Source organism: Penicillium soppii, assembly GCF_028829465.1.
Source record: "Penicillium soppii strain IBT 18220 chromosome Unknown utg000004l, whole genome shotgun sequence".
Taxonomy (NCBI): domain Eukaryota; kingdom Fungi; phylum Ascomycota; class Eurotiomycetes; order Eurotiales; family Aspergillaceae; genus Penicillium; species Penicillium soppii.
Window position 1 is genome coordinate 4,228,956 of NW_026643234.1, and position 22,261 is coordinate 4,251,216.

Below are 22,261 nucleotides of genomic sequence, written 5' to 3' on the forward strand. Positions count from 1 at the left end.
AATCTCCTCTGACGAGATATTGGTACAAATTCACTATTCGGGAGTGTGTCATACCGATTTGCACGCATGGAAAGGTTTGACTCAAGAATATGCGTCGAAGATATTTTCGGCTGACTTAGAACAGGGGATTGGCCACTTGAAACCAAGAAAGATTTGGTTGGTAAGTCACTCATTCTAGACTTGAATCATTTGGTAAAGATTCTCACTGCGGACAGGTGGCCATGAGGGAGCCGGGGTAGTAGTTGCCCGAGGAGGTAATGTCAGTCGAGTATCAATTGGGGATCGAGTTGGGGTACAAGTAAGCCTCTTCTCCGTCTTCTCTGAAGTTTTTCAATTACGAGATTTTTTCGATACTGATATAAAATGATTGATATAAAGTGGATGAATGACACTTGTGGAAGTTGCGAGTTCTGCGATGATGGCGATCAGCCACTCTGTCCCAGTGCCAAGATTTCTGGCTACACTGTCAATGGCACATTTCAGCAGTATTGCGTTTGTAAAGCAACGAATGCTGTCCGTATACCGGACGAGATTTCTTTGGATGAAGCCGCCCCTGTCAGTCAGAAAATACTTGATGTGACCTAATTAATCCCCTTGTTGCTGACATCCGTGATAATCAGATTCTTTGTGCTGGAGTGACTGTATACAAAGCACTGAAAGAAAGCAACCTCAAGCCAGGACAGATTGTTGGTAATGCTACCAATTTCCTACAATGTTGATGTCTGTGTCTAATCAAGGATCACAGCTGTTGTTGGAGCCGGCGGGGGTCTTGGTACACTCGCTTGTCAGTATGCTAAAGCACTTGGATATCGTGTACTCGCCCTTTCGGCAGGGTCCAGCAAGGAAGCTATGCTGGTGAAGGAGATTGGAGTTGACTACTTCGTGGACTACATCGCCTCTCAAGAGCGTCTAATTCCTGAAATTCAGGAACTTACAAGGGGTGGACCTCATGCTGCTATTGTGGTCGCATCAGTGGAGAGGCCAATTGGTCAAGCAATTCAGGTAAGCTCCATGACATTAAATACTGTTTTGCCGTTACACTAATCGTGCAACCAGTACATCCGACCAAAAGGAACCGTCGTTGTTGTTGGTCTGCCTAAGAATGCTATCATCAAGGCCGACTTGTTTTCTACGGTCGTAAAGCAAAAAATGGTGAAGGGTTCTTACGTTGGCAGTTCTATTGAGACCGAAGAGGCACTGGCAATCTATGCGAATAATCGCTTTCGCATTCAGTATCAAATAACCTCCCTTGAAGAACTCCCTACGGTCTTTGAGAAAATGGAACAAGGCAAGATGCAGGGAAGAACTGTGCTGAAAATTCCTAGTCCCGAGACCGTGGTCAATGGTTCAATAGGGATAAGCCCAAAATTTACTCCCAGCGAATATAACATGGGGACATTGCTGGCATCGCGCCTGGAAGAGATTGGGATTAGGGATTATTTCGTCGTTCCCGGTAAGGCTCGGTCTGTGAGAGGCTCTGACTGCGAGGACAATGCTGACTGGGTTCCTAAGGGGACTTTAACCTGACTCTCATCGACCAGATTTTGAAAAACCCCAACCTGCGGATGGTGGGTTGCTGCAACGAATTGAATGCCGGCTATGCTGCCGACGGGTACTCGCGATCATCTCCAGCTCGGACCGCAGTTGTGTTTGTCACCTTTATGGTCGGAGGGCTCTCGCTGCTCAACGCAATTGCCGGCGCATATTCTGAACGACTGCGGGTCATCGTCATCTCCGGAGCTCCTCCATCTGACACATTTGGACAGGATGATTTGATTCATCATACCACGGGGCTGAAAGAGCGAGACCAGGCAATCCGGATGTTTGAACATGTGACTACGGCTTCCGTCCGTCTAGATCCCAAAGCAGATCCAGCATTTGTCCTGGATCAGGCACTTCTCCGTTGTCTTGAGAACTCGCTCCCGGTTTATATCGAGATCCCAGCCAATATTGTCGAGTACCCTTGTGACGCTCCCAAACCGCTCATTCTCCGGCAACCACAAGTATCTCTACCTAGTGTTCTTAGGGATACATTGGATCTCTTCACCAGCTACTGGCAGGACGCGCAGAGCCCGGTGATACTTGTTGGTCCACTTGCACGACACAGCCTAACCCGGGATACTCTGCTTTCTGTTATCGAGAAGTTGGGATGCCCCGTGTTCTGTCAACCTGACGCCAAGTCCATAGTCCCTGAAGTACATCCCCAATTCCAAGGGACTTTTTGGGGGTCTATTTCAGACTCAGCATGCCTGGATGTGATGATGGGTGCTGACTTATGGGTTGGGATCGGGACACGTTCGACCGATTATAACTTGGTGAAGGGGCCCACACCCCCGCTTATAGATCTAAGCCTAGATCATCTTCGGGCACCGAATGGCAGTTTGATCGGTCCCGCCACAATGGCTGATCTATCGGGGTGTATTGTCGCTTCCAATCTCACCAGCTACTGCATGAAGAGCAACGGTTCCGCCAGCCATGCGGAAGACCCCCCGAAATGGATAGATATGCAAACTTCTATTAGCCAGCCCCTCACGAGGGCAGGAATTTTGAAGGAAATTCAGTCCTTACTGCTACCTAATGACACCTTGATAGCGGAAACCGGTGACAGCTGGTTCAATGCGCAGATGATTAAACTCCCCCCGGGGTAGACTATCAAATGCAGATGTTGTATGGCTCTATCGGGTGGGCTTTACCAGCAACACTGGGTTCTCAACTTGCCCAGCCACAAGGGCGTTCAATCTTAATGATTGGAGACGGAAGCTTCAAGTGACAGCTCAGGAACTGAGCACGATGATTCGACTGAAGACAAACTCCGTGATTTTCATCTTCAATAACATGGGATACAGAATCGAGGTAAGAATCTCGACGCCAGCTTTGGATCTACAAAACTAAACATTCAAATCTATTAGAGTGCAATCCACGACGGTCCCTATAATTACGTCAGCAATTGGAATTATGCCAATTTTGCAGAGACCATGTGCAATGTATCTCACAGCCCTGGAAATGGGAACAATTACCTGACGGAGGCGGAAAAAAGAGGTCAAAACAATCCGGCTCTACTTGCAATGCGCATCAAGACCCACGACGATTTACTATTGGCAGTTGATCGAGTTCTGAGAGAACCAAGCAAGCTGGCAGTTCTCGAGTGCTGCATCCATCCTTGGGATATAAGTGAAACCTTAGCTCGATTTGGTCAAGCTGTAAGCTCCAAGGAATGAGCGGCTTAGACCTGAACGCTGGGACATGACATCTGCCACACCCGCCGCTATGGTGTTTGAGATTATGCGATGCTTACGTACCTGATTTACATGATTTTGAATTGTCTTTCAAGAACGCTCATAGAGAATAGAACCTATTGGACGTTTGGATACACTGGGCGTGGATGATAGAGAGTGTCTACATGGCAAAGTATTGCTTTTAGCGACCAGTAATAGTTTTAAAAAGGAGCCAAGACACTGGCCGATAACTACTAAATAAGATATTCCTGCGATGGGAATTATCCAGTGATAACTGAAAGGAAGCCAACATTTTCCAGGGGTGAAACGTTGACCGAGTACATCCAGAGTTCTGGGATGTAAAAACACAAAGGCAAGAAAAGTGGTAGCATGACTGCCACCTCCAAAAACTCTCATAGAGGAGCAACCACAGCAGCAAGAATCAACCACCGTCTTGGAAATAGCGTTGTACTGGACAATACTCATCCTTAATGAAAGAAGATATTCTTCATATGTAGCTTATCAGAGGAAATATACTTAAAATAAAATCCCTCGATATGTTGACGGTGGTAGCTGTTCTAATTCCCGTATAGTCCACCAGATATGCGAGAAAGGGCTGACTAGACCAATTTACACTTTGTTTTAGTACTTTTATCTTGTTTGGGGTGTTCAAGAGCGATACACCTGCGACAGTCAATAAGATCACGCTTGCGGTTTCGATATTCCATAGCCGAGTAGTCAATGAAAAGGATGGGTCTACTATGAGCATCCCAAGAGTACTTTTGTTCAGCGAGTCGGCCAGTGTCATCAAGAATATGTTGACGAACACTATGATAGCTATGATACGGGTAGGCCCCACAGATCCCGACAACCAAGAGGTGAATCAGGACATGTTGTTTTAACATTCATATCTCAATGACCCAGCCTCGGAAAGTCTTCAGCTCGCCATGCGAAAATCACTTAGCCAGCATAAACTATAGTGAGACAATTTGTACTGTGTAAGATACCATCATCTAGCTTGCCATTTGAAGGATTACACGGCGGCCAATGTTGAGCTTTAACCAAGAGCAACTCATTTATTCTAGGTGCGCTTGTTGGCCAAGATCCATAGATGTGGAACTGATTTAGAAATTTGGGTACTAGTTGTTGATTTTAAAATTATAATGCGCTCATAGTTTATAGCCTAGGTGGTTTAGGCCAGCCATCCAAGTTCCCAAACCACCGTGAGCGATAGATTTCATCACCGATATTTATCTTCCGTCGCTGGCCATTGACTACCAGGCTAGTATGAAAACCACGGAACTTAGTCCACAAGGACTGCACGTAGATGAAACTTCCATCGGGTGCAATGTTGAAACTCTTGAGATCAGACTGTGGCAGCTCCTCCCACACCCCTTTAGTATACCCATGACGGTCATTGGTTGTAACCTCAAACCCTCTGAGGTATTTCTCGGTGACATTCTCATAATGCTCCGTGTACTGTCCTGTCTCTATATCAAAGGCATGAAGACCGCGATCTTCTGACACAAGGAACTTCCGCTGGCCAGGAATGGGTACCAGATCGTGTAACCCGGCCCACCAGGGGTATCCTTTGCCCCATTCAGCCTCAATTAAGGTTGCCTCGGGCAGCTTATAGATATAGCGATCATCCTTCTCCAGTAGCCCTGTCGTGCGGTTCCAGGGATATCCTATGATGGTGCCGTATGCAGGGACCGGATCAGAGCCGTCCGCCGCAGCGTCTGTCCCGGCAGCCCATAGCATCTGCCCTTGTTCGTCCCAGATCAGCCCGTGGATAGCACGTAGCCCGGTGATATTTTGAATGATTGGAGGATTCGCCATAAGAGGGTTGGCGGCACTAGCATTATAGACAAGGATTCCGTCCCAGGGTCGCTGGCCAGTAGTACCCACGGCGAGTAGATCTCCTGGTAGCGGCTCGAGGGTATGCGCATTCCAGAGAGCATCGTTTCTTCTGCAGAGTGTGAAGGTGATAAGCTTGTCGATGGCCGGATTCTCGGGTGTATGGTTTATGACGAGAGCGAGGTCACTATAGACACCACCGACGCTGGTGCCGTTGTTCATATATTTGACTTCGGTGGCATCGTTGGCTCTAGAATAGAGACATGTGTGCACATCCTCGGGCAGATCTTGCGTAACGTCTTTGCGCTCAAAGCTCCAATTCACAACCCCATGGCGGTCATGAATCTTCCAGAGGGGTGGGCGGCCATACACACCGGTGATGATCTGCCCCCAAGGTTGATTATGGGACTGGATACGCTCCTGGGGCTGTATAGGAGGGATATAGTAGTTGGAGAGGGGTTCGAAGAGAAGGGGGATCCATCCCAAAAGCCCGCTCAGCATGATGAATGTGTGTCTGGGCCAGCTGGGGGGCCACTAGTTGAAAGTGGTGAAGTCCCTCGTTCGTCCGGGAAAACAATCTCGCACCTTTTTCCGAACACCTCTTAACAAATGTATGTTGTAGGTTTCCAAGTGGAGCATGAAATATAGATACCACACTCCCGTACGTTGTAGGTGGAACTTAGCTTCAATACTTTTCTGCCGCGCACATGTTTGGCGCCTCCACCTTGGAAGCCGCGAGATAAGTTACAAAATAATAATGGTGCAAAGTGACTCCCCCTTCAGTCGTCATTGCGATTCTTGGCGACCGGAGAACCTACTGAACATTCTGGTTGATTGGAGCCTGATCAATCCTCCAAACTAGTCATGCAATACATTGCAGTTGAGACAAAAAAAAATCAATACCAAACATAAAATTCGATATAGAATCTCTGATTAGCTCCAGCGGGATATGGGCGGAATTATTGTAGTACGTATACTATCCGCATACGAACGGTACGAACTCAACCCGATTGGTATTCGGCATAGATATGGCTTTAGGCGAGGAACTATCTGGCCAATAATAAAAATGGAGCTCCCGCTGCTCCCTCCAACATACGTATGTAAAGCTCCACCAGTCTCCACTCTTACGTATGCTTAATCGCAGTATAATATTGGTTAGTTCTACGACTACTAATCCGATCTGGTAGAAGAAGCATTGAGCTTTAGAGGGTTTACCACATTCTTGCTTTTATTTTTCATCAAGAGATACTCGAATACATATCGTTTCGGACCCCTGACGGTGTCCAACCTAGTGGACTCCATCTTGGACCCTAATTCAAGTTACAACATGAAGCTCATTGAGGGTTTAGAAACCCTTATCAGAAGCCACAACTGTTAGTTTGCAGGGCCTTGTGATCATCAGAGCACCGATTCGGGCTATTTGGTGTCTCTAAAGCGAAAAATATTGCTTGGTGTTCTCACGTAGAGGTGACCACAAAGTCCTTGGACTTTGTTAAATCTCTATCACCTTCATCTTCACTTTCCCTTCCATCTAGTCTATCAAACAACATAATCATGATAAAAAATATGAGATAATAACAGACTAAAATCCATCGAGGGTTAAAATTCACGTTCGATCAAATTACTCTCTCGGCAAATTAGACGTGCTTTTAAGGCTTTTGTTAATCTTTTCTTTTCAAATGCCCTTACGTAGATCCTAATTTCTGCAATCTTAATAGTCATCGCAATAATTTGGTGATATCTGACAGTATTCCCTAACAAGGGGGATGAACTTCGAAAAGCTGGATGTGGTTGAGGACAATTGGAGATATGGTGGCGCCTGAGGCACCGAAATTTAATTTTCAGGCCACGTGCATTGATCTTCAAGGTTGCTCCTGTTGCACCGCATACATGAACACAACACCTGCGGATTCTAATAAACAGAACGCGCACTAGATGATTATATATATTGCTTGATGCACATCCTGTCCGGCCATGCCTTCATCCCAAAGGTCTGGCCGTATTGGCAGTACCAAATCGAAAACAGGATGCGATACCTGCAAGTCAGTCCACATTTTCTAATCAAGCCCGCTTAAATTGGGTGGGGCTGAAGAACTGATGTACTCCTAGAATTCGTCGTATCCGGTGTAGTGAGGAGAAACCATTTTGTGTGAGATGCACTAGCACAGGCCGACAGTGTGCTTACAGCACCCATTCCCTTCAAACAATCTTGGTGTCACCGTATCCACAGTCGCATTCGGGCCAGCGGGAACGTCGTGCTTTTGAGTACTACTTCCATCGAGTAGGACCAGCTCTTGCCGGCGTGTTAGATCTCACCTTTTGGAACGGATCCGTCCTGCAGATCTGTCGATTAGAACCAGCTGTGTGGGATGCTGTCATTTCACTTAGCACACTTCATGAGCGACCTCCAATCCATGACACTTCTCCATTTTCTCTCATCAATAACCCGGCCGACGTGCGCCATGACTACCACCAAGAAGCTTTAGTGTGGTACTCACGTTCACTGGCTGCTCTACAACAACGCATCAACCGGGGTGTTGCTGATCTCACGATATCCATGATCAGCTGTGTTATTTTTATCGCTATTGAGCTACTCCAGGGCAATAGAGCAGCCGCCGTTACTTTATATAAACAAGGGGCGCAACTATTGGCCAGCACAACATCTATCGCGGCTTCTGACAATGGCTTTGCATTATTGAAGACCACTATCTACCCGATGTTCCACCGTTTAGGGGCTCAATTTCTCATTTCAACAGATGGTGCCTTACGCGACTCATGGGCATTGAATCATACCAGTATGAGAGGAAGGTTCACGACCACCAATGAAGCTCAAAACGCACTTTTAGATCTTGTTGCAGAATGGAAAATCCTCAACAAAGAAGTCAAAGCTGATTTGAAAATATTTAACGACGGCAATATACCGGATGTATCTGCCTTTGCGGACCGACAAAAATGCCTGGAAGATTGTTTACGAGTCTGGTACATATCTTTCAATTCTATGACACCTTCACAAAATCCGAATTACTATCCAACTGTGGAACTCTCCGATGACTCGACCTGTCTTCTTTTGATGACTTTCATCAGTATATTGATCGAAACGCAAACATCTCTCGTTCTCAATGAGATGGTATATGACGAGTTCGAAGCAGAGTTCGCGCAAATTCTGCAATATGCGCCCAAGGCCATTAATGCTACCCGTAGCCCAGACGGCAGCCAGCCTTATTTCATGCTTGAAATGGGCATATTTCTTCCTCTCTTCATCACAGCGCTCAAGTGTCGGTCTCCTAAGTTGCGCCGCCAGGCATTGTCGTTTCTACTGGATGCGCCGCCAGTACAGGGGCTATGTATGTGTGCTCCAGTTGCGAATATCATTGCTACAATTGTTTTTATAGAAGAGGATCTCGCGCAGGACGGGATCGAGTCGTTTGCAGATTTGATGGGGTCTTCCGGGAATATTCCGACTGCAGATAAGCGCATCAGTAGTTTGAATGTCTCGTCAGATTTGAACAATGAAGGGGAGCGGGAAAATCGGTTGCATTTTACGGCCTATGTCTCTAACATGGAAGGAAAGAAGTGGCTTTCGGAATCATCTGTGCTGCTCCCACTTCTGAAGGATAAATCTGAAAATCGATAAGAGGTTTGGGGGCTAAAACTAGATTACTATTCCCGCCCAGTCAACTTCTTTTGAATTTCTAGTTCATGAATAATGGTGCGTGTGAGAGAAAGTAGAGTACGAGAAAGGCTACGGAAAAAATTCATTCGTAGCTGAGCATTGTGACGGTCTTCTTCCCACGATTTAGAAAGCATTCTGCCCGGGATTGCTCAATGTACTCAATCAAGATACAATCTGTGACCAAAGGGTGGGCGCCTTATTAAAAATTCGAATATACCGAGAAGGGACTGCGTAGCCTACTCACGCCAAAACCCACCGGTGGACATTTTCCATCGAGCGTATAAGCATAGCTAGATTGTCGAGAGGAGCGAACTATATTGATAAGCATGAATTCCACGGACATATGACATGGTAACGGACAGTCTGGCCAGTAGCAAGTCCGAATTCATATAGATGTGGAACAACAACATCTGGGCAATTTGCCTGGAGCCATACATATGCCCATGCTTCACAAAGTATCTTCTCATCGGCAATTCCAGGACAAGAGACTTCCCCGACCCGATATGGCAAGGGAAATCGTATAATCGTTTGTATTTCAGGCTTTAGGCCTTGACTATCGGTGTTGACTGGGATGCAAATAACAAAGCTTCCACACATCCATTGCTCAGGATCAGCGATGTGGCATTCATCTGCCGAACTCAAGCCAATTTGATGAGCAACAATCGATTTGATTGAGTTATAGTTCTGGTATAAATGTGAGAGAAAATCTGTCTCCTGCTACCAATAGCCCAATTCACGAAGATCATTTCTTTCGCACTGTTTCGCGCAAAGTATGCGATGCTGCCATTATCAAGCTGACGAGGCTTCAGTTAGCTGATGAGGGACCATGGACTGATGCCATCGTTCAACTATTCGGATCTGGGACCATGTGCAAGGCAATTGCACGCAGCAGAAAAGAACCCTCTAGTCTGACTACACTATCGGAAGGTTGTCAATGTTCGCTTCAAACAGGGGTATTCTTTCCGCCGTCCACCGGAGAAATATTTCTCCTGCTCCCTGCTCTGAATGAAGCAAGGGCAAACATAGAAGACCGCGCAGCGCACGGTCGGAAAGCTTTGTCAATTGGTTAAATTAACGTGTACCTAAGTACTCCCCTCTCAATGGACATTCCCCTCAATCCAACCTTCTTCTTCTTTGTATCCATCAAAATGATTCCAACGTCAGAGAAGTCGAGACCAAAATAGGTTTCCGACAACCTGTGATAATACTTCCAAAATGAGACTCCACGAATGCTCCGCCCATAACTAGACTCTCTCGGGAGCCGAGACTACATGGGACTACAAGCTTCATCCCCCACATACGACCATTTCAAAGCCATCTGCGCCATGTACAATATTTTATCCGTATCTGAGATGCTCAGGTGACCAACTTTGTGACATTGCGTGTGCCGACGCAGCCACCAAATACAATATTCGGCCTTTATCGATGACGAGTACGGAGTACGGAGTAGTGTGACACATTTCTCAATCAGAACTAAATCTATCATCCCGGAATAAATGAAATGGGATCGATCATTGGTCAATTGACCACAATTATTTGTTGGCTGCCCGATCCACCAGGCATTCGATACGGGTCACCTGAGCGATAAGCAATCGTTTTTTTCGCCACTTTTTTTTTTTGTTGTACATTTGACACCCCGCGATCAGAAGAGATCGACTATTCATTCGACAATTGTTTGATGGTTACTGCAGTAGTCTCATGGTCCTGAATTTCCCCAGATTTCGTCATCTGGCCGGAGTTGGGAACTTTTTCAGGGACCACATCCACAATCAGGACGTTTCCGTTCGCTTGTCAACCCGTGGTTTAGGGGTCCAATTATCTCCCCCACTTCAGTCTCTCCTTTCTATCTCCAAACTACATTTTGCACAAGTTGAACACTTTTTGTTGTCCAGTGCAATCATTTTTGCAACTGGTCGCGTGCCCGATAAGCCCTTGAGCCTCGTCTCGGCTTACACGTGGATCACACCCGGGAACGGTCCCGAACAAGGTAGGATCCCCCTTTTTAACTCCTTTTTCCTTTTCTCTTTTTGGTGGCTTTTGTTGTAGTTAAGGAATCCACCTGTATCGCTGTTCGTTATCTTTCGCCCCCGCCATATAAGTACACGTTGTTCCCTTGCTTGTAATTCAGTCTATCGGAGGCGACTCGACGCTCGCCCCCAGCAACCTCACACGAATCATCTGCCTTTCTCAGCTCAAAAGCTAATTCCCGACAGATTCTTCTAAGGGAAAAGGTTTGGATATCGATTTTTTGACCAAAACCGTGAAAGCAAGAGAACCCGTTATTGGCCCCCCATCAAACGGAAGTCTGAATCAGTGTTGGGCCTCAATGTCCCCAAAGCCCATTGCGCAACCAACCTCTCAACAAGCACCCACCATGCCTTCTTTAGACGACCAGTCAGGTGCTAAGCACGATGGTGCTCAAGATCAATCCAAATTGGAGGAAGATACCCAGCAGGGACTACTCCACCAAGTATACGAATGGCTTCATCATGAAAAGACCAGACGTCAGAATCGTAAAGCACGGAAATCCGAAGCAACATCCCATGCAACACCTGAAAGCGACGCACCTACAGAAGAGAGTCTTTTAGAACGACCTAGGTCAAACCCTTCCTCGGAGACCTCATTTTCACTGGATAAACTGGAGAAGATTCTCCTCCAATATGCGACCACCCAACCAGGATCTGAAGCCAGCTCGACTCAGCGGCAGCCAATCAAAAAGCAATCTCGACGCCGTCTTAAGGGCCTACGAAGAGGTTCCGCCTCTGAGTCTGAACTTACGGATGCCGAGGCACCCCCACCAGGCGTGGAAGCTTATCTTGACAATACAAAGACACTTGCCTACACCGGTGGCGCTGCAGTAGAGGAGAATATTGACTCCAGCGCGAGCGTGAAGCAAGCCAAGGACGCAGACGCTTGGGTGACATTCAAAACTGAGATCGTCCGTATTGTGCACACCTTGCAACTGAAAGGGTGGCGGAAGGTCCCTGCGGACCTGGCTGGAAACATTGAGGTGGTCCGGCTCAGCGGCGCTCTTACCAACGCCGTATATGTAGTTGAGCCACCCAAGCATCTGCCTCCTCCGAAGACCGACAGCAACACTCTGGTTTCTAGGAAGCCCCCACCGTGAGTATTGAGTTGTTGCGACTGTTGTGAGACGCAAACTAACTGGTGTCACAGGAAGCTTCTTTTGCGTATCTACGGCCCTCAAGTCGACCATTTGATTGATCGGGAGAAGGAGCTACAAATCCTCCGTCGCCTAGGAAAGAAAAACATTGGCCCCCGCATTCTCGGAACTTTCCTTAATGGTCGATTCGAAGAGTACTTTGAGGCTCGCCCACTTACACACAAGGAGCTGCGTATGCCTGAAACGGCGAAGCAAGTTGCTAAGCGGATGAGAGAGTTGCACGAAGGTATTACGCTCCTGGAAGAGGAGCGCGAAGGGGGACCGATGATCTTCAATAACTGGGACAAGTGGGTGGACCGTTGCGAGCAGGTGACCACATGGCTAGACAAAGAGCTCGAGTCCCCGCAGAATGAAGCCAAGGCCGCAACAGAACCATGGCGTCGCCGCGGCTATGTCTGCGGTGTACAATGGGACATCTTCCGCAAAGCCGTGGAGAACTATCGTCGTTGGTTGATTGCCAGCTCTGGTGGCATTGCCGAGATCAAGCGCCAGCTAGTCTTCGCGCATAATGATGTAATTGTTTTTCTCTTGGGTCACCTCGGTATTTTATTGACATTCTCTCTAGACTCAATATGGCAACCTGCTTCGCATGGAGCCAGCTACACAGTCACCCCTACTTTTACCCGCAAACGAACACAAGCAGCTTGTCGTGATCGATTTCGAATATTCCTCTGCCAACACTCCTGGCTTTGAGTTTGCCAATCACTTTGTAAGTTCATGAGTTCAATTGCCGGCCCTGAAAGGTGCTAACTATAACAGACCGAGTGGTGCTACAACTACCATGACGAAGAACGCTCGTGGGCTTGCAACAACCGTGCCTATCCCACACCAGAGCAACAATACCAATTCGTGTCGACTTACCTCACCCACAAACCCGGTGCTGCCGGAACTATCTCACCCCTATCTACGCCAACCATTCACCCTCGCGCTTCTGCCGCATTTGCGCCGCTAGACTTGGACGAGGGGGCAGAAGGGCCCTCTCAGGCTTCGCAGATTGAGAAATTCGCTGACGATGAGCACGACAAACAAGTGCGATTCCTCATGCAGCAAACCCGTTTATGGAGGGTAATGGGATCCGCTCAATGGATCGCCTGGGGTATCGTTCAGGCCAAGGTGCCTGGCATGGAGGAAGGCATTGCCGAGGCACTCGCTGCTCGCGATGGGTCTAACAAAGATGAACAAAACGGCGAGGGCAGCCAGAAGACTCCCCAGGTGGAAGACGATGCCGATGAAGAAGGGGACTTTGACTACCTAGCTTATTCCCAGGACCGTGCGATGTTCTTCTGGTCTGATCTCCTTGCAATGAAGCTGGTCAAAGAAGAGGATCTTCCCGCTCCCCTGGTGGAGCATATCAAGTCTCGACTTGTTGAATACTAAGCGTTGGAAGCACAGCTGCGTTGATATTTGCAACGAAGACTGTCCATACGCATACACATCGTTACGACGCTCGAATTACGATAAGGACGCCAGTACATACTGCGTCGCATCGGTGATTTATCGCATCTACATGTATTTAGTACACAATAGCGTTGTAGTTTCGACGTTATCATCGAATACCATACCATATCTTATTTCACTTCGATCGTCCCCATCATCTCAAAAGGGTATCTGAAATGCCATCATAGTAGCATAAACGACGAAAACAAATCCACGAGGAATCACTCATGACCAACACTCAGAGGTATCTCTACCGTCGCATCTCAAGCTTCTTCCTTGTCTCCTTCTTCGCATTCTCAACCCACTCCCCATACGCCTTCCCTTGAGGATCCTTCTCCTTAAGCCCAACAACCCCCTTCATAACCTCCCCAATAAAGCCAACGAAATTGCACCGCCGCAGCGAATTCTCCCACTGCCACGCAGCCCGCTTTCTCTCCTCTCTCTCCAGTGTCTCAACATCCCCAATCTCCCGCGCCCGCCCCCTAGGATCCTTCACAACAGCCATAAGATTGAAATGCGTTTCCTCAGGCGGGTACCGCGCAATGCGCCGCTGCAGCACCTCAATCACCTTCTCCGGGAAAGACGCCACATCACACTCCCCATGGCTAATAGGATGCGGCTGCAGTCCGTCGAGCTCATACAGCTTCCCATTGACAGGCGTGTACGCAATGAAATGGTACACGTCTGCGCCCTTCTCGTCGTCTTGCGGCCGGGCCGTCTCATCGGCGAAGGGGCTTGCGCGCGCGAAGCTGTTGTGTGCGGACCGGATCGCTTCGCTGTTGGAGAGCGCTTCACCGCGGAGTTCAGGCGGGAAGCCTGTTGTGAAGTCTTTGAAGGAGCGGAGCTCAGGGCCTAGCTGGATTGGTGGGAGGGGCGCGGGCGGGTTGTCGTGATTCAGGATTACGGAGAGGATGGCTTGCGTGCCGCAGGCATTTTGGATTGTCTGCGCCGCGAAGAAGAGGTTGTTGTCTGTGGCTGTTTGGTCGTAGGTTCCATCGAGGGGGGCTTCGGCGCGGGCGCCTGCTGCTTCGCGAGTCCATTTGAAGAGGAAGATCACGCCGTAGACGGGACTGTTGCGGGTTTGATAGTTAGCTTTGCGGCTCTCTTTTGGGGTTTTGGTATGTGGTGGTTTTCTTTAGAGTTGCAAAGTTTGGGACTAGGAAAGGTTTGCAGCTTACCCTAGTGAGCGGATTGTGTCTGCATCGAGGGAGATGAGTTCTTCGAATTGGGTATCTTGAACCCCGAGGGTCTCAATCAGAGAGGTGAACAAGCCCTACATTGTGTCAGCTGGCTACTGAGGTAGATCATTGAAATAACAGTACCTCATCTGACTCAATAGTACTCCAGCCACCTATATCAGCCATTCTGACTGTTATTAGTGGTGTTGATTGAAAAGTAGGTGACGTTGTTGGAGCTCTCAATCAAACGTTGCTTTCTTCCCTAAACGGGCGGTTATGTCATTATCACGTGAGTTTCAAAGTACACATATCAGTCACGTGGGTGTCCACTTTATAGCACATAATCACCCAAAACAACAAGAACGACAAGAACGACAATGAGTAATTTGGGCAGGTACGATGTACAATGTTGTCGAGTGTTAACTCCTCGTTTCTGCTCTTCCTTCTTCCACTATCTCCAAATCTCCCTATATCCAGAGACAGAGTCATAAAGCATCATGAGTTTTGCATGAGAGGAGCGGAGCATACATCTCCTAGGCAACCTACAAAGAGACATAAAGAATGTGCGCTCTTTCACGCAATAGGCCAAGCTAGGATTAGACTCCTAGTAGAAGCAACTTATAGCTTTATACATGTCATAGATGCCTAAAGGCTTTCTCAAGGCAACCACTTCCCGAGAAAATGAGAAGTATGCAAGCAAACGTGATAGGAACAGTGACCTATTGCTACGAGCAAAGTTAGTATTAATATAACTCAAAAATAAGCTGCCACGAGAGGAAACCATATTTTATTGCGGTGGGAAAGTACACATCAACGAGTGGCCCATGCAACAACCCAGCGCCAATACCAAAAGTGCTATCCAAGACGCAAATTTCCTTTCTATGTTATTATGACATAGTTTCCACCTCATCCAAAACGTGCACCAGCATATTACTAGATTCTCGATATTGAGATGCTAAGAGTATCAACAAGAAGGGATAAATATAGAAATACGAGGGATCGGCAATCCCAATTTGCCATATACAAGAGAACATCGCACCGATGAAAGACGAAACAAACCAAGACTGATTTGAAGCCAACTAACAGTACCATGATATCATTAGCAGCTGAAGAGATACATATCGACCGAACCCAAAAATAGACGATCATCATCCCTAGGGCTACGATATAGTACGAAAACGACCCCACGAGATACACTTGGCGCATAAGGACACGGCCTACGAACCGCCGTAGCCACCCAATTTCTCTCTTCGCTGAAATACAGCCCGTGAAGTTGTATAGCTCGAGTTTCACCGTACTGCCCAATTCGTCTTAGACCTGTAGGTGTGATGCTGATTTCGGACAGATCTGGAGAAGCCAAGGAAGTAGCCGAATACGAGCTCTGGAGGACCCATGATTAGCCTGCCAATGAAAACCCCGGATTTGTAGTCTAAATTCTTTAATATTAACTTTGCCCCGGTCGTGTCTATTCTTAGTTTCAAGGGTCTACTGGCTGGTGGCTGTCCCTGTCGATCGGCGTGATGGGATACATGTGCGTGTTGAGGAAATCACAACGGTGCGGGGTGATTGCTATCTTTAGATGGAGTTGTTTAGCTTTGAAGCCAAGAAGTGTGACGAGGGACTGTGAAACTGTACCGAGGGAAATGTATGACCGCAGTGCCCGTTTTGGATCTCAGGCTATCGAGTACCTAGGTAGCCTTTACTGCAGATTGAATAGTTTTCATGATATGAAGTGTTCACATTTAGTGTAAACAGAATCTTTGATAAAACCCGGGTATATACATAATTTCAAACGATGAATGTCACAAGATCGGCTCGTAACTGCAACCAAAATATATAGATGAGACTAAACATCAGCATCAGCATCAGCACCAGAACAAAGACCACACCAACGCTCATGCTCGACAAAAACAAAATCATCCCAAAAAGAAGAAGAAAAAGAGTCAGGTGGTGGAACCAAAACGGATGAATACAAGGGTTCCCTAACCCTTGACCTATAAACCAACTCCGTAACCTGTGTAGTTCGAGAGATGAGATATAATCATTTTCTCGCTGGTACCCAATAGCCAGAACCAGATTGAAGAGTAGCCATCCCAATATTCCATGATTTGTTTGTTTTGTTTTGGTTTCTTGTTGTTAAGTCAAGAACCATCAACCTGTGACTCAGGATGCAGCTCCACTCATGTCCAAAGAGAAGCGGGAGCAGCCAACCCCGGAATCTCAAAGGGGTGTGTCTGCGAATAAAGCTCCATATTAAGACCCAGTGTGCCGTCCACTCGTGGCATCTCGGTGCACAACTCGCTGCTATATGGCGGGGTATATACCGAGGAATGTGGTATCGAGCCTGAATGCGCATGGCTGTGGCTCAATTCTGATAAGCTGAGGTGAGGGTCGTGGGTGTCGATGAGATGTGGGGAAGGCGGGTATAAAGAATGAGAAGGGGCCGCTGGAACGTAGCCATCTGGGAGGTGGAATGGAGAGTTGGCAACTGCGACAGCAGGAGGGGAATGCAGAGGAGGGGTATAGGCGGGGTATGACGGTGAAGCAGAAGCAGGAGAAGAAGAGGCGACGAAGGGGTATTCATGCGGATTGTGGTGGTAGGGGCTCGGAGGGCCGGGGGAGTATTGGTCGACCGATGAGCGAGGGGACCATGGGAGACGGCCGCGGTAGCGGGCGACAATCCCACGGGGTAGGTCCATCAATGTAAGGGCAAGGCGGAGTTCGGCGTTGAAGGGGTCTGTTGCGCTGTGGGTGGCGATTATGCGGTAGATTTCTTCAATGGGACCGACAGAAAGAGCGCCCAAATATGCGCCGCCTAGCTCTGGAAAGAAGATGTCGAGGGAGATACCGACTGCGAAGAATTGGGCAAGGATTGGGAGGGCGTTGATGTCCGAGTCACCACTTCGGAGGAGGGAGGCTGGAAGCCAGAAAAGCCAGCGGCGGAGGGTTTGGATGCACTCGAATGATTCTTCGGACGTTTGGCTGGGGAAGTCGTCACGAAATTGTTGTGTGAATTCGATGAGCTCGCCCAGGCGCTGCGAGTGCTCAAGGTTGTGGGATACTCGCTCTTGAGTGATTCGTAGGGTCTGGATTGTTTGATCTAGATGCAGCATGTCTTCATCGAGAGGTTGGTAGGCCCCGGTGATTGAGGGATCTGTCGTGTGTAGTGCTCGCTGGTTTTCTATAAACTGTGCGAGATCTGAATCTTGCTTCCAATATGGATGCATGGATTCGAGGACGCTTGAAATTCCATGCTGTAAAGACGCCCAACTTTGACTACCCTAGGATTAGTTAAGGAACATTCTGGAGACATACAAGCCACTCACTGTTCTGTCGCTTGCCACGATAAAAGAACGGAAGCCGCAAGGATTGCATCACAATTCGCTTTGGAAAAAGACCCAAGGGCAGTCTGTAGCCCTTGAAGCGCAGTGGCCTTGTGACGGAAAGCCAACTGTTTAGTGTCCGAGTTCCGTGTGAGGGAACCAAGATGAAAGGCAGACAAGCCCAAAATAGCGCTCATCACAAACTCGCTACCCAACGCAATCGCAAGGAAACTAAAAAACAGCGGCCGTAAGCACAGCCCACCAATCCCAACAAAAGCCAAAAGAGGACTTACTTGGGCATTTTCTGAGCCCATACGGTGCAACTACTTAATCCACGACGATGCAGATCAATAGAAAGCCCAATAATATGATGAATCAGGCGTAAATCAGAGCGCGACAATCCCAACCAGCCTGAGCGCGGACACTGCAAAAGTTCGGGATATGGAGGTACCCCCGTTCTATGCCAGTTCTCTATTTCCGTCTCGATTTCTGGCGACATGAGGAGGTCCGGACCGCGGCGTGGTGCGGGTGGACTGGCCCTTTGAGCGGCAGCTGTGTCCTGGTAGTCACAGCGGCAGTTGTGTTTTGTACAATTGCGACTAAACACGGTTAGCAAGCGCAAATCGGGGAGGTACACAAACACAGACCATTGCGGGAAAGTCTCATCGCATCGAATATGTCTTCTCTTGCATGTTTTGCAACCGTTGCGGGATTTGGTGTGGCTCTTGCGTGGTGGACCACCGCCTGGACCGACCATTTTGGCTTTTGGAATTGCGGGGAGTTGAGATTGTAGTCACGGACTCCGTGAGATATTGATGGGCATGCCCTATCGATGAGATCCAAAGAGCAAAGGTGGAAATGGGAGTATAGGAGTATATATAAGAAGTCGTTAGATAAGAAGAATGTTGAATTAAGCACGTGGATGCGAGTCCAGATTTAAGTAAAGAAAGATATATAGGGGAAGAAGAAGAAGAGAGACGAGCTTGAATAGTACTCGGTAGTCAGGTGCAAATAATAACCAATTTTTAGTTATTATTATTATTATTACTATTATTTTTTTCCTATTGACGATCGAGATTTTGAGCCTCTGGGTACAGGGGGGAAAAGTCAGCTAGGAAAGGAAGAGAAAAATACAGTAATCAAAATTCAAAATCAAAATTCAAAAAGATAATTGAGTATTAGAATAGTTCCTAGGTAGTCAGAGAAATATAATAAGAAATAATAGAAATAATAAGAGAAAAGAATATATAATAATAGTCTAGGATAGCACAGGTGGACCACATGGGGAATCGGGGACTTCCTGACGGGAAGCTTATACAGCTGCCTTCATGGGTTTAGACCAATAGACTTGGCACATATCTACTATAAGGTGCATATTGTACTCTCCGTACTTGGGGAGGAGCTGCGTCCTCCGTACCGTTGACATATGTGGAAATTACCTTACTTTACTTTTTTCTTAATGGGCCCAATTAGACCGGATTTTGGAACAATACAAAGTACCAGGGCTATGATCTGATGGTTCTAGTTCTAGATTCCGATATATTATATCTATATATACCCTATTGTCGATTCTCTTTCGTGGTTCTCAGGCAAATGGGGGCTAAAGCTTAACTAACTATAGGGGCTGATACACGTTCATCATTCTCGTTGCTTTTTTTACCTCTGCTGATTCTCATCCCGCGTTCCAGAGGACATAGTTCTAGCCAAGACTATGCAGGGGCCATTTTAAGAACTTCTCCAGTCTTCGGGAATGTACCATTGAACACAATACTAAGAATTAAGAAAATAAAAAGCGTCAAATATAGATTGTAGACCACCGATCGACTTCGCTAAGGCGTGCGATCTGAAGGACCCTGGATTGTGGATCACTGTCAAAATACCGTTAACCTCGTTGGGAAAGAGAATGTGTCAATCGGTGTGCCATTCTAGGCAATACTGGGGTCATTTCTCACTGGCTCAATCAGTCCACTCTTCTCGCTAAGGAGCTTAGCCTGACAGGCGGAAGTCGGCCGTTTCTACCCGCCTGTGAGTCAGATACAATATATATCATCTATATAATAATAGTAAATTAAAATAAAACTCGGTAAACACAACCGAATAGAGAGAAAATCCCTTGTTACAATCTCTTTCCTGGAGAAAAAAAAAAGAAAGATTTAGAGTGTTTTGCACCACATGGACCCTAAGTATTGGAGGCAACACATTTGAAGGTTTAGTCCGCAACCAGGGGGGTGTAAGACCAATCTCTCGGGATCACCGCATCCACATTTTCAATTTCTCTTCTTTTTTTTGTTTTTTTGTTTTTTGTATTAACTTTTTGTCACATCCCTTATCCTGACCAACAAGGCGATTCGACCTGTTGCGAACGTTGCGCCAGCCGGTCGGAACCTTCTCCCTGTCCAGTGAAGTTACCACTGGGCTGGAACGTAAGGAAACCATGTGTTGTAAGCCTGAATATGTGCGACGTCAAGAGGGCCTAAATGGGGAAAAGGACCCCTGGTACTTCATTGTCTAGGCATGCAGGGATGAGCGAAAAGTCGTGAGATCAGCTAGTTATTCGGTACCAAAGACCTTAAACAAGGATGGGCTCATTCCTGCAGGGTCTAGGGGCTGAGTCCAAGTGCAGAACGGTTGGAACGCTCTCAACACCTAATGAGGGGACTAACAGAGGCCTTCCCTGTTAGAACCATTTCAATCATGCACTCTAACCCGAACGGGGGTAGCTTGCTCTCTTCATGAATCTGAGTATACTGGAGCTTAGGTATGACTCCCCTGAAACTAAATAGACATAATTTGCTGTAGGTGTCTGACACCGCTAGATCGATCTGACAGGCCACGTTTTCTTGGAAGGGGATCAGACGTTCAAAGTCGGTGTGTGCTACCTTTCTATCTGGACGGGAAGACTGGTGCCCTACCATATCCCTGATCACTTGCAGTCAATGACGATGATTACTATTAATCCACACGTGGCACCACATTCTGAGATCATTGTTATTTGTGTAGTCAAGATTTATCGATATCGTCAATGTAGTTGATGTAGTCGATATATTCTGCCGTTGATATCTCTATTAAAATCATTAAAATCATTTAACTTGGTAGCTACAATGTACAATATCGTACCATTTTTTTTTAAAACAAAACCAACTTAAGAAATGTCGATCCGGAAATGTTCGGGGAAGGCTATATCTCTCCGCAGATCGTGGTGAGAACATAAGATCTGAGCTGTCCAATCACCATTGATTGGTCTCGCTTGTCGCGACATGACACCCAAAAAGGTTAGGGGTCAATTGGGGGCCAAAAGTACCGAGACCTAGGTTTTCACTTTCAACTTTATTCTTTTTTGGCTCTAGTTTATATTGTATGCGACTATTTTTGTCGGGTTTCTGTGAGATGTTGAGGATAGAACTAATACAATGTTCATACGGAATATATTCCTACATAAGTAGTATTATTTTCAAATCCACAAATATATTCCTTGTTGTTTTTATCTATATATATATGGGGAAAAGAAATATTGGAAACCACAACCATGGTAATACACCTCATATAGTTAATATCTAGTGCTTGTGATCTGAAACCCACGGAAATCAATATTCATACCTAGGTATGCCATGAAAGAAAAATAAGAATGGATTCCCCAGTTCTTACAAAAAGCACAGCCCATGGGTGGCCGTAGTACGTACACTACCCAACTCTATTATGCCAAGAAAGGGCCATTGTAGACCAGTGGAGTACCTCTTGATCAGCACGAGATCGTCAACTATCTGCCATCTACCCAGGTGGGCGTGAGTCGCAGGGAGGCTAATCACGGCCGTTGGGTCATCTGCAAGTACTCCACTCAACCACCCATGCACAGCAATTTAAATGACTTTGGAACAGAGCTCAGCCCTCAATGCGAAATTAAAGCCATAGCATTCGAACCTTGGGCCTATCTCTAGATCCTATCCAAAGTATGTTCTCATAACACAATGAAAAAGATCGCTGTTCATTCACCCGAGTCCCAGTGTATAGACTTCCCTTTCTAAAGTTAAAGTCATTAGTGTCAACTCTGTTTCTGCAGCCACCATCTCACATTCTACTCAGTTCGTTATCATACTTATACTTATTACCCGACTGCTGACCTAGAGCAGTGCCCGACGTTTGATATATATCATTGGGAGGCTGACATGCTTTGCGGCTGTGAAGGGTTTCCCGTGCATGAGGTCACTATGAGCCAAAGGAGATTGCTGCGTTAATTTCTCCGTCCATTGATGTAAACTTTTACCTACATATGTAGATGAAGATATATTCAAGCCCTACAATGCATGTCACAATGAGATAACTATGATGACCAACCTACTGGCCCCCGTCGTTCCTCATTTGTTCCTAATGGCCAGAGTGAGACTTCTACGCTATAC

At 47.0% G+C, this 22,261-nt stretch overlaps 7 protein-coding genes across 7 annotated transcripts; 3 read left to right on the plus strand and 4 right to left on the minus strand.

The window, feature by feature from the left end:
• Positions 1-363: 363 nt before the first annotated feature.
• N7529_005018 (Polyketide synthase enoylreductase) lies at positions 364-2,648 on the plus strand (the record flags this gene model as incomplete). Its single annotated transcript, XM_057240545.1, has 5 exons — positions 364-555; positions 621-690; positions 746-1,002; positions 1,057-1,453; positions 1,513-2,648. 5 exons carry the CDS (start codon positions 364-366, stop codon positions 2,646-2,648), a joined length of 2,052 nt encoding a protein of 683 aa, XP_057099840.1.
• A 1,743-nt stretch (positions 2,649-4,391) lies between these two features.
• On the minus strand, positions 4,392-5,573 carry N7529_005019 (uncharacterized protein; the record flags this gene model as incomplete). Its single annotated transcript, XM_057240546.1, has 1 exon — positions 4,392-5,573. One exon carries the CDS (start codon positions 5,571-5,573, stop codon positions 4,392-4,394), a length of 1,182 nt encoding a protein of 393 aa, XP_057099841.1.
• Positions 5,574-7,046: 1,473 nt separating this feature from the next.
• On the plus strand, positions 7,047-8,706 carry N7529_005020 (Zn(II)2Cys6 transcription factor domain-containing protein; the record flags this gene model as incomplete). The annotated part of the gene is made up of 2 exons (XM_057240547.1): positions 7,047-7,114; positions 7,182-8,706. 2 exons carry the CDS (start codon positions 7,047-7,049, stop codon positions 8,704-8,706), a joined length of 1,593 nt encoding a protein of 530 aa, XP_057099842.1.
• A 121-nt stretch (positions 8,707-8,827) lies between these two features.
• N7529_005021 (uncharacterized protein) lies at positions 8,828-9,532 on the minus strand (the record flags this gene model as incomplete). The annotated part of the gene is made up of 4 exons (XM_057240548.1): positions 8,828-8,902; positions 8,963-9,057; positions 9,087-9,429; positions 9,503-9,532. 4 exons carry the CDS (start codon positions 9,530-9,532, stop codon positions 8,828-8,830), a joined length of 543 nt encoding a protein of 180 aa, XP_057099843.1.
• A 1,587-nt stretch (positions 9,533-11,119) lies between these two features.
• Positions 11,120-13,306, plus strand: N7529_005022 (uncharacterized protein; the record flags this gene model as incomplete). The annotated part of the gene is made up of 4 exons (XM_057240549.1): positions 11,120-11,868; positions 11,923-12,442; positions 12,495-12,638; positions 12,689-13,306. 4 exons carry the CDS (start codon positions 11,120-11,122, stop codon positions 13,304-13,306), a joined length of 2,031 nt encoding a protein of 676 aa, XP_057099844.1.
• A 310-nt stretch (positions 13,307-13,616) lies between these two features.
• On the minus strand, positions 13,617-14,730 carry N7529_005023 (putative 26S proteasome-associated ubiquitin C-terminal hydrolase; the record flags this gene model as incomplete). The annotated part of the gene is made up of 3 exons (XM_057240550.1): positions 13,617-14,436; positions 14,545-14,639; positions 14,689-14,730. 3 exons carry the CDS (start codon positions 14,728-14,730, stop codon positions 13,617-13,619), a joined length of 957 nt encoding a protein of 318 aa, XP_057099845.1.
• A 1,994-nt stretch (positions 14,731-16,724) lies between these two features.
• On the minus strand, positions 16,725-18,624 carry N7529_005024 (putative C6 transcription factor RosA-like; the record flags this gene model as incomplete). The annotated part of the gene is made up of 4 exons (XM_057240551.1): positions 16,725-17,820; positions 17,871-18,098; positions 18,161-18,466; positions 18,515-18,624. The coding sequence occupies 4 exons, from the start codon at positions 18,622-18,624 to the stop codon at positions 16,725-16,727; spliced, it is 1,740 nt and encodes a 579-aa protein (XP_057099846.1).
• Between the last annotated feature and the right edge of the window lie 3,637 nt (positions 18,625-22,261).